Raw genomic sequence first — 17,001 nt, 5'->3', positions numbered from 1 at the left:
GCAGATAGTTTTTGCAAAACAGTGTTTTCAGCGTAAGTTGAGCAAGACTCTACCCATTTCACTGTCTGGTCAAATTTTGCAGGAAAGATCGGGTCTCAACCAAATTTTAGCGTTTTCTTACAGACTTTAATGGAATGGGTATCAAGCTAATTTTAGTGTTTCCTTACAAGTTATTATACACTGGGGTCAAGCAGGGTTGTTTGATGGCACCGTTTTTGTTTCTACTTGCTATGGACTGGATCATGAAGGAAACAACTAGAGAACAGCGAAATGGGATCCAGTGGAACTTATTGGAGCAACTTGAAGATCTAGAGTTTGCTGATGATATCGCCCTGGTGTCAAGTAACAACCAACAAATGCAGGACAAAACAGCACGGCTAACAGCTAATTCCATCAAGTTAGGCCTGCATCCGAATGTGAGTAAGACCAAGGTTATGAAGGTCAACTGCACCAACAACAGACCAGTTAAAGTGAGGGATACCATCTTGGAGGAAGTAACATCTTTTGTCTACCTAGGCAGTGTAGTCAGCATTGACGGAGGTTCCGATGAAGATATCAAGGTCAGGATAAACAAAGCCAGAGTAGCTTTCAATATGCTGAGGAAAGTGTGGTCCTCCCATGTCATCTCACGGAGAACCAAATTTAGAATTTTTAACACCAATGTCAAAGCAGTCCTCCTCTATGGCTCTGAAACGTGGAGAACAACTAACCAAACGTCCCAGAAATTGCAGACCTTCGTCAATAAGTGCCTTAGGCGAATTTTAAAAATCAGTTGGACTGACAGGGTAACGAACGAGATGCTGTGGGAATTAGCAGGCGAGGAACCAATCATAACTCAGATCTCAAAGAGAAAGTGGAGATGGATAGGTCACATCCTAAGGAAACCGGCTAACAACATCACCCGGCAGGCACTACGTTGGAACCCTCAGGGCAAGAGAAAGAGGGGTCGTCCCAGGAACTCCTGGAGAAGAGGTGTAGAGTCCCAAATGAGAAACTGGGGCCACACTTGGGCCACTTTAGGAAGATTTGCCCAGGACAGAACCCGATGGAGGACGGAAGTGGTTAATGGCCTATGCTCCAACCGGAGCTAAGGGAATATATATATACAAGTTATTATACAATTTTTTGAAAAAAGTTCTTTTGACTTGTTTGCAGATGCTTTTTGCAAAACCGTGTTTTCAATGTGAGTTGAACAAGACTCTACCCATTTCACTCTCTGGCCAAATTTTGCAAGAAACATCGGGTAAGAACGAAGTTTAAAAGTTTCCTTATAGATTTCAATGCAGTCTAGTCAAACAAATTACTTTTGGGTTGTTTGCGGATACTGTTTGCAAAACCGTGTTTTCAGAGTGAGTTCAGCAAGACTTGACGCATTTCACTCTCTGGCCAAATATCCCAGGAAACATTAAGTATCAACAACAATTAGAGTTTCCTTACAAATTTGAACACAATCTTTTCAAAAAAATTGGTTTTGACTTGTTTCTATATACTTTTTGCAAAACTGAGTTTTCCAGCGAGATTTGAGAAAGAATTGACCTATTTCACTCTGTGGCCACATTTCGCAGGAAACATCGTATTTCAACAAAATTTTAGTTTATTCTTATACATTTCAATACAATCTGGTCAAAAAGGTTGGACTTGGCTTGTTCTCAGAAACATTCTCAAAAAGCGGTTCTTCAACTCAAGTTGAGCAAGACTTGGCAAATTTTACTCTCTGGCCAAATTTTGCTGGAAAGATCCGTTCTCATCTAGATTTCGATGCAATATAGTCAAAACTATCGCTTTTGGCTTCTTTGGAGATAATTTTTTCAAAAACGTGTTTCCAGCGTCAGTTGAGCAAGACTTGACCCATTTCACTCTCTAACCAAGTTTTGCAGGAATCACCAGGTATTAAGCAAATTTTTATTGTATTTTTACAGATGTCGAGGCAATCTGGAAAGAGATTTCTTTTGCGTTTTTGTTTTTGCCTCAGCATACCCTAAGTATCAACCACATTTTAGTGTTTGCTTAGAGACTGCCTGACCGAATTTTTGACTGAGTTTTTCCAAGTTGTTGGCCGACAGGTGAGTGACTGGCAAAACAAAGGTGACTGACTGGTTCACTAACTGGATGACAGACTAGCCCGCATTAGACTGGCTGACTAACTACCAGTTGCTGACTAGCGAGTGACTCTCTTACTTATTTTTTGACTCAGTCTATTGTACCTGACTGGCTGTGACTGGTTAACTAACTTCGTGACTGACTCGTGACTGAATGGGTTACTGCCTGGTGACTGACTGGCTGACTGGCCGGTTGACTGACTAGATGACAGAAACATTGACTGACTCAACGGTACTTGACTGGCGATCTAACTGGCTAACTGACTGGCTCACCGACTGGTGACTGAGGGGCTAATTGACTGGTGACAAAGTGACTCGTTGACTGACTAGATGACTGAAAGACTGAGTGACTTAAGGGCACTTGAATGACTATCTCTCTGGTTAGTCGACTTGCTGACCAATTGTTGACTGAGTGCCGAATAATTGATTGCTGACTGACTCACCGACTAGCTGGTTGACTGACTTGATTAATGAATGGTTGACTGACTCACTGGCAACTGATTGGCTATTTGACTGGATAACTAACTTGGCTAGCGACTGGTGACTATGTGCCTAGTTGAATGGTAATTGAGATGGTGACTGGCTGGTTGGCTTCCTCAGTGATACTTTACTGGCTATCTAACCAGTTAAAAGACTTGCTTACCGACTGTTGACTGAGGGGCTAACTGACTGGCGACTAAGTGGCTGACATTCTAGTGGAATGACAGGATGACTGTACGGTTTGATTAGCTCAATGGTACTTGACTAGCTGTCTGACTAGGTAACTGAGTTGCTGATCGACTGGTGACTAAGGGCCTAGTTGAATGGTGATTGATATGCTAACTGGCAGGTTGACTGAGTGATTGACTGAGTGGTTGGCTGACTGTGTTGCACTTGACCAGTTAGTTGTAATGCTTATCCACTGGTGACTAACAGGCGGAGCGTATAATGGACTGACGGGATGACTGATTGGCTGACTTACTTAGTGCTACTTGACTGGTTATCTGAGGGGTTAACTGACTCTCTGTCTGACTACGATGTGAACCGAGTTGTAACTGACTGGCTAACTGACTGATAGCTACCTGGCTGTTTGTTTTGCTCCTGACTCACTTGTATCTCAACGGCTTACTAACTAACTGACCTTTTATCTAACTGGTTGAGTGACTCGTTTACTGACTGGTTTTGATACTGACTGAGTGAATGGTTGCTGACTGATTGATGGGTTAACTAACTTGTACCTGACTGTCTCAGTGACTGGTTGAGTAACTCATTGGTGCCTCACTAGCCGTCTTACTGCTTGACTGACATGGTGACCGACTACCGACGGGCGAATTGACTGATGACTTACTTTTGAACTAACTGATCGGTGCCTGAGCAGGTGAATGACTGGTTGACTGACTGACTGAGCTAATGCCTTCTGAGGAGAGTAACTTACCGGTTGACTGACTCACTGGTACCTGACTTTTCTTTTGTCTCTTTGACTGACATACTGACTGACAAACGATTGGATAGCTGACTAGTGACTGACTGTTTGACTAGTTGACTGACTCAGTGAGTCAACCAGCCTGGCAGCCAATAGTGAAATAGCGACTAAGTCAACACTCGGTCATTAAATCAGTTAACTAGTCAGATAGCTAGTCAAGTACCATTGAACTAGTCAGTCACCAGTTGGTCATCAAAGCAGTCAACCGGTCAGTGAATTGGTCAAGTATCAGTGAGTAAATAAGCCAGTGAGTCATGCAGTCAGCCAGTGGTCTGTGAGAGGAAAACAACTCAACGGCACTGGTTTTGCAAAAACTTTCTAGCCAAACGCACTTTCTTCCTGAGAATGCGTTGAAATCTTTAAGTCTAATTAAGTCTAGGTGACACACAATATTTTAAGAGAAATTGGACCCAAGGGTGAAAAACACTTATTTTGTTGCTGCTCAAGTCAAACTTTAAAACACTAAAAAACTAAGGTGACTGACTGGTTAATAGACTAACTGGTATTAGACTGGCTGATAAAATGCCTGTTGCTAAGAGGCGAGCGTCTCTCTGACTGATTGGTTTACTCAGACTTTTGTACCTGACTGGCTCTGACTGGTTAATTTCGTGACCGACCCGTGACTGAGTGGGTAACTGCGTCGTTTACTGCCTTACCGACTGGTGACTGACGGACTAATTGACTGGTGACTGGCTGGTTGACTGACCAGCTAACAGCAAGTGTGAATGACCCAGTGGCACTTGAATGGTTAACTGACTTGCTGACCGACTGGTGACTGAGTGGCTAATTGACTGGTGACTGACTGGCTGACTGGCTGAATGACTGAGCGGCTGACTGAGAAAATTTCTGACCCAATGGTACTTGACAAGCTATCTGACTGGTTAACTGACTTCCAAAACAACTGGTTAATTAATGAATAATTGACTGATGACTGACTGGTCGGGTGGCTGTTTGACCATCTCACTGACTTAATGTTTGCTGAACCCTGTGGTACTTGACTGGCTATCTGAATGGTACTGGACTGGCTATCTGACTAGTTAACTGCCTCAGTGAACAACGTTTGACTGATCAACTAATTGACAGGTGACAAAGTGACTCGTTGACTGACTGGCTGACTGAAAGACTGAGTGACTAAATGGCACTTGACTATCTCTCTGGTCAGTCGACTTGCTGACCAATAGGTGACTTAGTGCCGAATAATTGACTGCTGACTGTTTTTTCGACTGGCTGGTTGACTGACTGGATTAATGAATAGTTGACTGACTCAGTGGCACTTGACTGAATATCTGAATGGTTAACTAACTTGGTGTACGACTGGTGACTACGTGCATAGTTAAATGTTGATTGAGATGGTGACTGCCTGGTTGACTGAGTGAGTGAATGAATGTATGGCTTCCCCAGTGATACTTGACTGGCTATGTAACCAGTTAACTGACTTGCTGACCGACTACTGACTGAGTTACTAGCTGACTGGTGATGAACTGGCGGAGTGTCTAGTGGGCTGATAGGAAAACTGCATGGTCCGACTAACTAAATGGTACCTGACTAGTTTTCTTGCTAGTTAACTGAGTTGCTTATCGACTGGTTGCAAGGGCTTAGTTTAATGGTGATTGAGATGCTGACTGGCAGGATGACTGAGTGGGTTACTGAATGGTCACATGACTGAGTTGCACTTAACTTGCTATCTGACAAGCTAGCTGACTTGCTAATCGACTGGTGTTTAACTGGCGGAGAAAGTTATCTACTATTGAGTCAGTTAACCTTTAAGTCAGCCAGTCAGTCAATCAGGTAGTCAGCCTGTCAGTCAGCAAGCCATTACCCACTTAGTCAGTCTATTAATCAGTCAGATAGGCAGTCAACTACCGGTGATTCAGTCAACCATTCCGTGGAACAGTAAGTAAACCAGCCAGATAGAGAGTCAGTCATTAGTAAATTAGCTACTCAGAGACCGTTCTCTAATTAAGCGAGTTAACCAGTCAGTTAGCCAGTCAAGTGCCCCTGAAGGAGTCAGCTACCTAGTCATAGAGTCAGTCAGTCTGCCAGTCAGTCAGCAGTCAGTAAGTCTTTGTCTTTAGTCCTTCAGGAATGCAGTGAACCAGTCTGATAAGCAGTCAAGTATCATTCAGTGAGCCATTCAGTAAACCAGCCAGTCAGCCTCTCCGTTAGCAAGCCACTACACTAGCCACTCAGTCACTAGTCAGTCAACACCTCAGTTAATCAGTAGGATACTCACTTAAGTAAAGCTGGGGCACTCAACCATTCAGTCATCAAGTAAGTCAATTAGCCACTTACCCAATAAGTTAGTAGCTGACTTAAAGATTAGCCACTCAGTCACCAGTCGGTCAGTGACTCAGGTGACCACAGAGATGGCCAGTCAAGTCAATCAATCTCTCAGTAAGCCAGTCACTCAACGAGCCACTAAGTCGAGTCAATTAGCAACCTAGTCACCAGTCGGTGAGCAAGTCAGTTACTCAACCAATGGGATAACCGTCAGGAACCATTGAGTCACCTGGTCAGGTACCACCGGGAAAGTCTACCAGTCAGTAAGCCAATCAATCACCACTCTGAAAGTTAGTCAGTCACCATTGGGTTACCAAGGTGGTAGACCGGTCAGTCACCCATCTAACAACAGAGTAAGATACAATTAATTCACTCAACCGCTTAGTCAACTAGTCACAAAGCCAGTCAATCACTTCTAAAAGGTCAGCTAGTTAGCGGACCAGATAGTCAGCCGGCCAAGTACCAGCAAGTCTTTCTTAAGTCACTCCGCTACTCAGCCAACAGATCAGCCAGCTAGTCAGTAACAACTCATTTAGTCAGTCCATTACTAGTTGGTCAGTGAGGCGGTCAACCAGTTAGTAAGCCGCTCAGGTACCAGTGATACAGTTAACCAATCAGACAGTCAGACACTAGTAAGCCAGTAATAAGTCTGTCAGCAAGTCATTAACCCAGCAAGTCAACCAGTCTGTCAAGCAGTCCGGAAACCAGGAAGTCAGCGAGTCAAGTACCAGTGAATCAGTCAACCAGTCGGTGATTCAGTCAATCACCAGTCAACTAGCCACTTACTCACAAGTCAGTCAAGGAGTCAATTGACAAGTCAGCCAGTCATTCTTTATTTAGTAGCCATTAAGTCAGTCACTCAACCATTCAATCAAGCAGTCACTCAGCAGGTAAGGTAACAGTGAGTTACTCAACCAGTACGTTGGCAAGTCGGTCACCACTCACTTACCAACTTAGTCACCAGTCGGTGAAAGAGTCATTGAATGGGTCAAATAGCGAATCAGGCACTAACGAGTCAGTCAGCCAATCAAGCACAGAGTGACTCTCCACTCAGTAACTAGTAATCCTCTCAATCAGTCAACCAGACAATTAACCAGTTTCCCAGTCAACCAGTCAGTCAGCCAGAAAGTCATTAAGTCAGTTACCAAGTCAGTCACCAGTCGGTTTCCACGACAATAAAATAGTCAGTCACTTGGTAAGGTACCAGTTGGTTAGCAAACTGGTCAGTGAGTCAGGCAGGCAGACAGTCACCGATCATTAAGTCAGTAACTCATCAAACAGTCAGCAAATCAGTTAACCAGTCAGTCAAATAGTCGCTAAACAAGGCAATCAACTAGTCAGTTAACCAGTCAGTCAATCAAGCAGTTAACTAGTGAACTAGTCAAATAGTGAGTTAGCTAGTTACTCACCCAGCTAGTTAGACACTCAGTTAATAGTTAGTAACCCAGTCAATCAGCAGTTAGTCAGAGAGCCAGTGAGTGCGCCAGTCAGTCAGCCAGTTAGGTACCAGTACGTCACTCAACCAATCCATCATTTAGTCAGTCATCGGTCAGTTGACCAGTCAGTCCTCCAGTCACAACCCAGCCAGGAGGCCAGTTAGCCAGTGAGTGAACTTGTCAATCGACCATCCAGTCAACCATTGAGTCAACGAAGGACATTTATTCAGTTAGACGGTCAACTACCAGTAAGATAGTCAACTAGTCAGTCACCAGTCAGGTAACCAATCAGTGACCAATCGGTCTAGCCATGCAGTCAACATTTCAGAGGGCCAGTCAAGTAACAGTGAGTCAGTCAAGCTGTCACTGAGTCGCAACAATACCTTTGAGTCAGTCAAGCAGTCAGTCAGCCAACCGTTGAGTCACCAGTCTGTCGACAAGCTAATCAATCAGTCAATCATCCGGTCAGGTATAAGTGGGTCAGTCGATCAGTCAGTAAGCCTGTCACTTAGTCGTCAGTTAGACAGTCACTAGTCGGTGACAGCAACTCAGGTACCGATGACTCAGTCAACCAGTCACTGAGTCGGGCAGTCGCCAATCAGTAACAGTTAACTCATTCGGTCATTCAAGAAGTTAGTGACACAGTCAGCCGTTCAGGTACCAGTGTGTCAGTCAAGCAGTCAGTCGACCAGTCAGGTACCGGTGAGTCAGTCTACCAGTCAGTCACAAGGTCACTAGTCAGTCAGTCAATCAGTTAGTTAGCTGGTGTGTCACCAGTCGGTCAACACGTTAGTCAACCACTCAGTCAACCACTCAGGGAACCAGTCACTAAGCTCGTCAGAGAGCCAGTCAAGTACCACTTGGTCAATCAAGCATCAATTATTCAGTCAGTTAACCAGCCATTTAGGCTGTCAGTCACTAGTCGGTCGTCATCTGAGTTAACCAGTCAGACAATCAGTCAAGTACACCTGGGTTAGTCAACACTTCTCTAATCCAGTGAATTAACCAGTCTGTCAGCCAGTAAGTCACCAGTCAGTCAGTAGGTGTGCTAAAAAGATAAAGAGCCAGACAAGTACCATTAAGACAACCAATATTTTTTTCCGCTAGCCAGTAAACCACCCACTAACTTACTCAGTGACCAGCCGGTCAGGAAGTCAGTGAATCGTTCAGATATTTAGCCAAGTATTATTGCGTCAGTCAACATTTCAGTCAGTCAACGAGTCAGTCAGCCAGGCAGGCACCAGGTAATAAGCCACTTAGTCACTAGTCGGTCCGTAAGTGAGTCAAATAGCCAGGCAAACATTCAATCAGCCACTCAGTCAATAAGGCAGTCACCCAGTCAGTCACAAGAAAATTTGCAACTAAGGCACCACTCGGTCAGGAAATCGGTTAACCAATCGCATAGACCGTGAGTAAAGTATTATCGTGTCAGTCAACTAGTAATCCGGGTACTCATTCTTCAGTCGGTAGAGAAGGAGGTTAACAAGTCAGATAAATAGTCAAGTACTTCACTCAGTCAAACATTCATTTAGTCAGTCAGTAAACAAGCCTGTGAGCTTCTCAGTCACCATTCAATTAGACACTCAGTCAACATTAGGCACGTCAGTTAACGAGTCAAGTATCACTAGGTCAAAAATTCAGTCAGCAATCACTCAGTCACTTAGTTACCAGTCGTTCAACACGTCGGCTAACCAGACAGAGAGCCAGTCAAGTACCATTGAGTCAGTCACTTTTTCATTCAGCGAGGCGGTCAACCGTCTATTTAACCATCAGTCAATTAGCCACTCAGTCACCAGTTGGTCAGCAACTTAGTTAACCAGTGAGATAGCCCGTCAAGTACCACTGCTTTAGTCAGCCTTTCAGTCAGGCGGTCAGTCAACCAGCCAGTCAGCCACTTAGTTACCAGTAATTTACCCGCTCGATCACCAGTTGGTCAGGAAGTCAGATAACAAGTCAGATACCTAGTATAGTACCACTGGGTTAGTCAACCGTTCAGTCATCCAGTCAATCAAACAGCTAGTCATCCAGTCAATTACCAGTCACTCAGTCAGCACACGGGAAGCCAATCAGTTTACCAGTCAATAAGCAAGTCTAGTCCTACTGAGTCCGTTAATCTTTAAGTCAGCGAGTTAGTCAACCCCGTCGTTATTCAATAAGTCAGGAGCTTAATACCATCTCAGTCAGTCTGTTAATTAGTCAGATACGCAGTCAAGTGCCAGTGATTCAATCAATCAGTCAGTCATGCGATCAGCTATAAGTGGGTCAGTCAATATGTCAGTGAGCCTGTAACTTAGTCGTTAGTTAGATAGTCACTAGCTGGTAAGAAGTGAGTTAACCAGTCAGACAGCCACTCAGTTACCTGGTGACTGGTGACTTGGTGGCTAATTGACTGTTGGTTAAATGGCTGATTTACCTCCTTGCTGACTGAAAAATTGACTGACTAAATGGTAGTTGACTGGCTATCTATCTGGTTAGCCGACGTATTGAACGACTAGTAACTGATTGGCGAAGTGACTCCTGGCTAACTGACGTGCTGACCGAATGGTGACTGAGTGCCGAGTTGAATGGTGACTTAGAAGGTCACCGCCTTATTTACTGACTGGCTGAATGAATTTTGACTGAATAAGTTACTTCACTGGTTATTTGACTGCTTATCTTCCTTCCCGATTGACTGACGACTGAGTGCCTGGATACCTGGGTATTTGACTGTTTAACTAACTTACTGGCCGACAGCTGAGTAAGTGGCTTATTAACCGGTGCATGACTGGCTGACTGCCTGGTTAACTGACTGAAATGTTGACTGACGCAATGGTACTGGGCTGACTATCTGACTGGTTAAATGACTTGCCGAACGACAGATCACTAAGTGAGAAGTGGGTAGTTTACTGTTTGTCGGACAGAAATATTGGTTGGCTTAATGGTACTTGACTGGCTCTCTGTCTTGTTAGCCAACTTACTTCTGACTTGTGACTTACTGGCTGACTGGTTGGTTCATTGACCAGATGAGAGAATTGTTGACTAACTGAGTGGTACTTGACGGGGTATCTGACTAGTTAAGAGAGATGATCACCGACTAGTGACTGAGAGCCTGACTGGCTGCTTAACTAAATGGATGACTGAAAACTTGACTGACCCAGTGGTGCATGACTGACTCTCTGAGAAGCTTAGTGACTGGTTGCCTGAGTGGTTGACAGAGTGGTTGACTAACCTGGTGACCGACTGGTGACTCACCAGCTAACTGACTGGCTGACTGACTGACTGGTGAACTGGTGACTGACTGGTAGACTGACTCATTGGTACCTTATTTACTGACTAACTGGTGGACCGACTACTTGCCTCTAAAACTGGTTCCTGTACGGCTGACTAACTGGGTCACTAACTGGTTGACTCACTGGATTAGTTAACGGTTACAGATTGGCGATTGACTTACTCAGTGACTGGTTCCCTGAGTGGCTCTCTGACCGGTTAACTCATTCGAGACCGACTACGGACTGTCTAGCTAAAGAATAAGTGACAGGATCACTGACTAATTGACCGACCCACTTGTACCTGACCGGATGATTGACTGATTGATTAACTGTTCGACAGACTGGTGACTCACCGGTTGGCTGACTGACTGCTCTACGGACTCAATGGTGTCTTCCCGGCTGACTAACAGCTTGACTGACTCACTATTTCTTGACTGGCCCCCTGAGTCTGCCTTGCTGACCGACTGGTAACTGATTGGCTAGCTTACTGGTGACTGATTGGTTGACTGACTCACTGGTGCTTGACCGTCTAACTGACTAAATGTCCTTCACTGACTTAATGGTTGACTGAATGTTCGATTGACAAGTTGACTCACTGACTAATTGGCCTGTAGGCCGACGTGTCACTGACTGGATAACTGACTGGTCAACTTCCCGATGACTGACTAAATGATGGATTGGTTGAATGACTTACTGATACCTGACAGGTTGACTGACTTGCGGACTGACTGGCTGTCTGACTGTCTGCTGGTTGACTGGCTTACTGACTATTAACTGAGTTTTTAATTACTGGGTGACTGACTCGCTAACGCATTATTTGACTGCGTGATTGACTGACTGGTTGACTGCCTAGTTGATTGCTTGGTTTCCTGATTAGGTTACTGACTGGTTGACTGATTTGCTGACTGTTTGATGAACTACTGACTTACTGATTGGTGACTGTCTGCCTACCTGACTGACTGACCACTTGACTGCTGACCTACTGGTACCTGACACGTTGACTGACTAGTTGAGTGTCTTGGAGACTTACTAGTGACAGACTTGGTAACTGACTAGGTGACTTTCTGGCTGACTGACTGGTTGATTGCCTTAACGGTACATGGTTGCCTGAGAAACTGCTTGACTGACTGGTTGACTACTTCATAGGATGACTGGTTACTGACTGGAGAGTGACTCTGTGCTTGATTCGTTGACTGACTCACTGGTGCCTGATTGGCTATTTGACTTGTTCACTGACTTCTTGACCGACCGGTGACCGAGTGGCTAAGTGACTGGCTATTGACTTGCCAACGTACTGGTTGACTGACTCACTTGCACCTGACCGGCTGAGTGACTGCTTGATTGACAAGATTGGCCAGATTGCTAGTCAGTCACCAGGGACTGTTCTCTCAGCAAGTCAGTTAATCAGTCAGATAGCCAGTCAAGCTCCCCTGAGAGAGTCATGTGACCTATTCAATGACTTATTCACCGACTGGTGACTGAGTTGGTAAGTGATTGGTGACATACTTGCCAACGTACTGGTTGACTGACTTACTGTTACCTTACCTGCTGAGTGACTGCTTGATTGAATGGTGGAGTGACTGATCTAATGGCTACTGAATAAAGAATGACTGGCTGACTTGTCAATTGACTCCTTGACTGACTTGTCAGTAAGTGGCTATTTGACTGGTGACTGACTGAATCACCGACTGGTTGACTGATTCACTGGTACTTGACTCGCTGACTTACTGGTTGCCGGACTGCTTGACAGACTGGTTGACAGACTTATTGACTTGCTGAGTGAATGACTTGCTGACAAACTTATTACTGGCTTACTAGTGTCTGACTGTCTGATAAGTTAACTGTATCACTGGTACCTGAGCGGCTTACTAACTGGTTGACCGCCTCACTCACCAACTGGTAATGGACTGACTAAATGAGTGGTTACTGACGAGCTTGCTGATCTGTTGACTGAGTAGCGGAGTGACTAAGTGAAAGGCTCGCTGGTACTCGGCCGGCTGACTGTCTGGTACGCTAACTAGCTGATCTTTTATAAGTGATTGACTGTCTTTGTTGACTGAGCGGTTGAGTGAATTACTTGTATCTGAGTCTGTTGTTAGATGGGTGACTTATCGGTCTACCACCTTGGTAGTCGAATGGTGACTCACTAGCTTACAGAGTGGTGATTGATTGGCTGACTGACTGGTAGACTTTCTCGCTGGTATCTGACCAGCTGACTCAATGGTTCCTGACGGCTATCCCATTGGTTGACTAACTGACTTGCTGACCGACTGGTGACTAGGTTGCTAATTGACTCTTGACTTAGTGGCTCGTTGAGTGACTGGCTTACTGAAAGATTGATTGACTTAATAGTACTTGACTGGCCATCTCTCTGGTCAGCTGAGTCACTGGCCGACTGGTGACTGAGTGGCTAATCTTTAAGTCAGCTACTAACTTATTGGGTAAGTGGCTAATTGACTTACTTGAAGACTGAATGGTTGAGTGCCCCAGCGGTACTTGAGTGGGTATCGTACTGGTTAACTGAGGTGCTGACTGACTAGTGACTGAGTGGCTAGTTGAGTGGCTTGCTGACGGAGAGGCTGACTGGCTGATTTACTGAATGGCTCACTGAATGATACTTGACTGCTTATCAGACTGGTTCACTGCATTCCTGAGGGACTAAAGACAGTGGCTTACTGACTGCTGACTGACTGGTGGACTGACTGCGTCTATGACTAAATAGCTGACTCCCTCAGGGGCACTTAACTGGCTCTCTGACTGGTTAACTAACTTGCTTAGAGAACGGTCTCGGAGTAGCTAATTAACTAGTGAGTGACTCGCTATCTAGCTGGTTTACTTACTGTTTGACGGAATGGTTGACTGAATCACTGGTACTTGAGTGCCTATCTGACTGATTAATAGACTAAGTCGGTAATGGCTTGCTGACTGACAGGCTGACTACCTGGTTGACTGACTGGCTGACTTAAAGATTAACTGAGTAAATAGTAGATGACTTTCTCCGCCAGTTAGTCACCAGTCGATTAGCAAGTCAGCTAACTGGTCAGATAGCAAGTTAAGTGGAACTCAGTCAGGCGACCATTTAATCATTCACTCAGTCCTCCTGCCAGTCAGCATCTCAATCACCGTTAAACTAAGCCCTTCTCTCTAGTCGATAAGCAACTCAGTTAACTAGCATGAAAGCTAGTGAGCTTTCATTTAGTTAGTCGGACCATGCAGTTTTCCTGTCAGCCCACTAGACACTCCGCCAGTTCGTCACCAGTCAGTTAGTCACTCAGTCAGTAGTCGGTCAGCAAGTCAGTTAACTGGTTAGATAGCCAGTCAAGTAACACTGGGGAAGCCATATATTCATTCACTTACTCCGTCAACCAGCCAGTCATCATCTCAATCAACATTCAACTACGCACGTAGTGACCAGTCGTACACCAAGTTAGTTGTCCATTCAGAGAGCCAGTCAAGTGCCACTAAGTCAGTCAACTATTCATTAATCCAGTCAGTCAACCAGCCAGTCGAAAAAACAGTCGGCAGTCAATTATTCAACTCTAAGTCACCTATTAATCAGCAAGTCGACTGACCAGAGAGATAGTCAAGTGCCATTTAGTCACTCAGTCTTTCAGTCAGGCAGTCAGTCAACGAGTCACTTTGTCTCCAGTCAATTAGTTGATCAGTCAAACGTTGCTCACTGAGGAAGTTAACAAGTCAGATAGCCAGTCCAGTACCATTCAGATAGCCAGTCAAGTACCACAGGGTTCAGCAAACATTAAGTCAGCGAGACGGTCAAACAGCCACCCGACCAGTCAGTCACCAGTCAATTATTCACTAATTAACCAGTTGTTTTGCAAGTGAGTTAGCCAGTCAGATAGCTTGTCAAGTACCATTGGGTCAGAAATCTTCCCAGTCAGCCGCGCAGTCATTCAGCCAGTCAGCCAGTCAGTCATCAGTCAATTAGCCACTCAGTCACCAGTCGGTCAGCAAGTCAGTTAACCATTCAAGTGCCACTGGGTCATTCACCCTTGCTGTTAGCTGGTCAGTCAACCAGCCAGTCACCAGTCAATTAGTCCGTCAGTCACCAGTCGGTAAGGCAGTCAACGAGGTCACGAAATTAACCAGTCAGAGCCAGTCAGGTACAAAAGTCTGAGTAAACCAATCAGTCAGAGAGACACTCGCCTCTTAGCAACAGGCATTTTATCAGCCAGTCTAATACCAGTTAGTCTATTAACCAGTCAGTCACCTTTGTTTTCTAGTGTTTCAAAGTTTGACTTGAGCAGCAACAAAATAAGTGTTTTTCACCCTTGGGTCCAATTTCTCTTAATATTGTAAGTCACCTAGGTTTTTTAAATAGATTTCAACGCATTCTCAGGAAGAAAGTGCGTTTGGCTAAAAAGTTTTTGCAGAAACAGTGCCGTTGAGTTGTTTTCCTCTCACTGACCACTGGCTGAATGCATGACTCACTGGTTCATTTACTCACTGATACTTGACCAATTCACTGACTGGTTGACTGCTTTGATGACCAACTGGTGACTGACTGGTTCAATGGTACTTAACTAGCTATCTGACTAGTTAACTGAGTTGATGACCGAGTGTTGACTTAGTGGCTATTTCACTATTGGCTGCCAGTCTGGTTGACTGACTGAGTCACAATCGTTTGTCAGTCAGTACGTCAGTCCAAAAGACAAAAGGAAAGTCAGGTACCAGTGAGTCAGTCAACCGGTAAGTCACTCGCCTCAGAAGCCATTAGCTCAGTCAGTCAGTCAACCAGTCAGTCACCCGCTCAGGTACCGAACAGCTAGTTCAAAAGTAAATCATCAGTCAATTAGCCCGTCATTAGTCGGTCACCATGTCAGTCAAGCAGTAAGACGACTAGTGAGGCACCAATAAGTTACTTAACCAGTCACTGAGATGGTCAGGTACAAGTTAGTTAACCCGTCAATCAGTCAGCAACCATTCACTCAGTCAGTCACAAAACCAGGCAGTAGACCAGTCACTCAACCAGTAAGATAAAAGGTCAGTTAACGAGTTAGTAAGCCGTTGAGATACAAGTAAGTCAGCAGCAAAACAATCAGCCAGATAGCCATCAGTCAGTTAGCCAGTCAGTTACCGCTCGGTTCACATCGCAGTCAGACAGAGAGTCAGTTAACCCCTCAGATAACCAGTCAAGTAGCACTAAGTAAGTCAGCCAATCAATCATCCCGTCAGTCCAGTATACGCTCCGCCAGTTTGTCACCAGTCGATAAGCAACTCAACTAACTGGTCAGAGTGCCACTCAGTCAGCCGACCACTCAGTCAATCACTCAGTCTACCTGCCAGTTATCATTTCAATCACCATTCAACTAGGCCCTTAGTCACCAGTCGATCAGCAGCTCAGTTACCTAGTCAGAGGGCTAATCAAGTACCATTGAGCTAATCAAACCATTCAGTCATCCTGTCAGTCCATTAGAATGTCAGCCGCTTAGTCGCCAGTCAGTTAGCTACTCAGTCAACAGTCGGTAAGCAAGTCTTCTAACCGGTTAGATAGTCAGAAAGTATCACTGAGTAAGCCAACCATTCAGTCACTCAGTCAACCAGCTAGTCACCATCTCAATTACCATTCAACTAGGCAAATAGTCGCCAGTCGCTCACCGAGTTAGTTAACCAGTCAAATAGCCAGTCAGTTGCCACTGAGTCAGTGAACCATTCATTAATCAAGTCAGTCGACCAGCTAGTCGGTGAGTCACTCAGCAATCAATTATTCGGCACTCAGTCAACAATTGGTCAGCAAGTCGACTAACCAGAGAGATAGTCATTCAAGTGCCTTTAAGTGATCTAGTCAGTCAACCAGTCACTTTCTCACCAGTCAATTAGCCCCTCAGTCACCGGTCGGTGAGCAAGTCAGTTAGCCAGTTAGATCGCCAGTCAACTACCGTTGAGTCAGCCAATGTTTCTGTCATCTAGTCAGTCAACCGGCCAGTCAGCTAGTCAGTCACCAGGCAGTAACCCATTCAGTCACGAGTCAGTCACGAAGTTAGTTGACCAGTCACAGCCAGTCAAATACAACAGACTGAGTCAAAAAATAAGTAAGAGAGTCACTCGCTAGTCAGCAACTGGTAGTTAGTCAGCCAGTCTAATGCGGGCTAGTCTGTAAACCAGTTAGTGAACCAGTCAGTCACCTTTGTTTTGCCAGTCACTCACCTGTCGGCCAACAACTTGGTAAAACTCAGTCAACAATTCGGTAAGGCAGTCTCTAAGCAAACACTAAAATGTGGTTGATACTTAGGGTATGCTGAGGCAAAAACAAAAACGCAAAAGAAATCTCTTTCCAGATTGCCTCGACATCTGTAAAACAATAAAAATTTGCTTAATACCTGGTGATTCCTGCAAAACTTGGTTAGAGAGTGAAATGGGTCAAGTCTTGCTCAACTGACGCTGGAAACACGTTTTTGAAAAAATTATCTCCAAAGAAGCCTAAAGCGATAGTTTTGACTATATTGCATCGAAATCTA

General features: G+C 44.9%; 1 protein-coding gene across 1 annotated transcript; it reads left to right on the top strand.

Moving 5' to 3' along the window:
* Window positions 1–230: 230 nt before the first annotated feature.
* Window positions 231–560, top strand: LOC148715838 (uncharacterized; the record flags this gene model as incomplete). The annotated part of the gene is made up of 1 exon (XM_088746420.1): window positions 231–560. A coding segment is annotated over exon 1 (330 nt), but the record flags the coding sequence as incomplete, so codon positions are not given.
* Window positions 561–17,001: the final 16,441 nt, after the last annotated feature.

The sequence above is a fragment of the Stylophora pistillata genome, unplaced genomic scaffold (genome assembly GCF_964205215.1).
Source record: "Stylophora pistillata unplaced genomic scaffold, jaStyPist1.2 SCAFFOLD_2841, whole genome shotgun sequence".
NCBI classification, from domain to species: domain Eukaryota; kingdom Metazoa; phylum Cnidaria; class Anthozoa; order Scleractinia; family Pocilloporidae; genus Stylophora; species Stylophora pistillata.
This window is presented reverse-complemented; position numbering and strand designations above follow the sequence as displayed.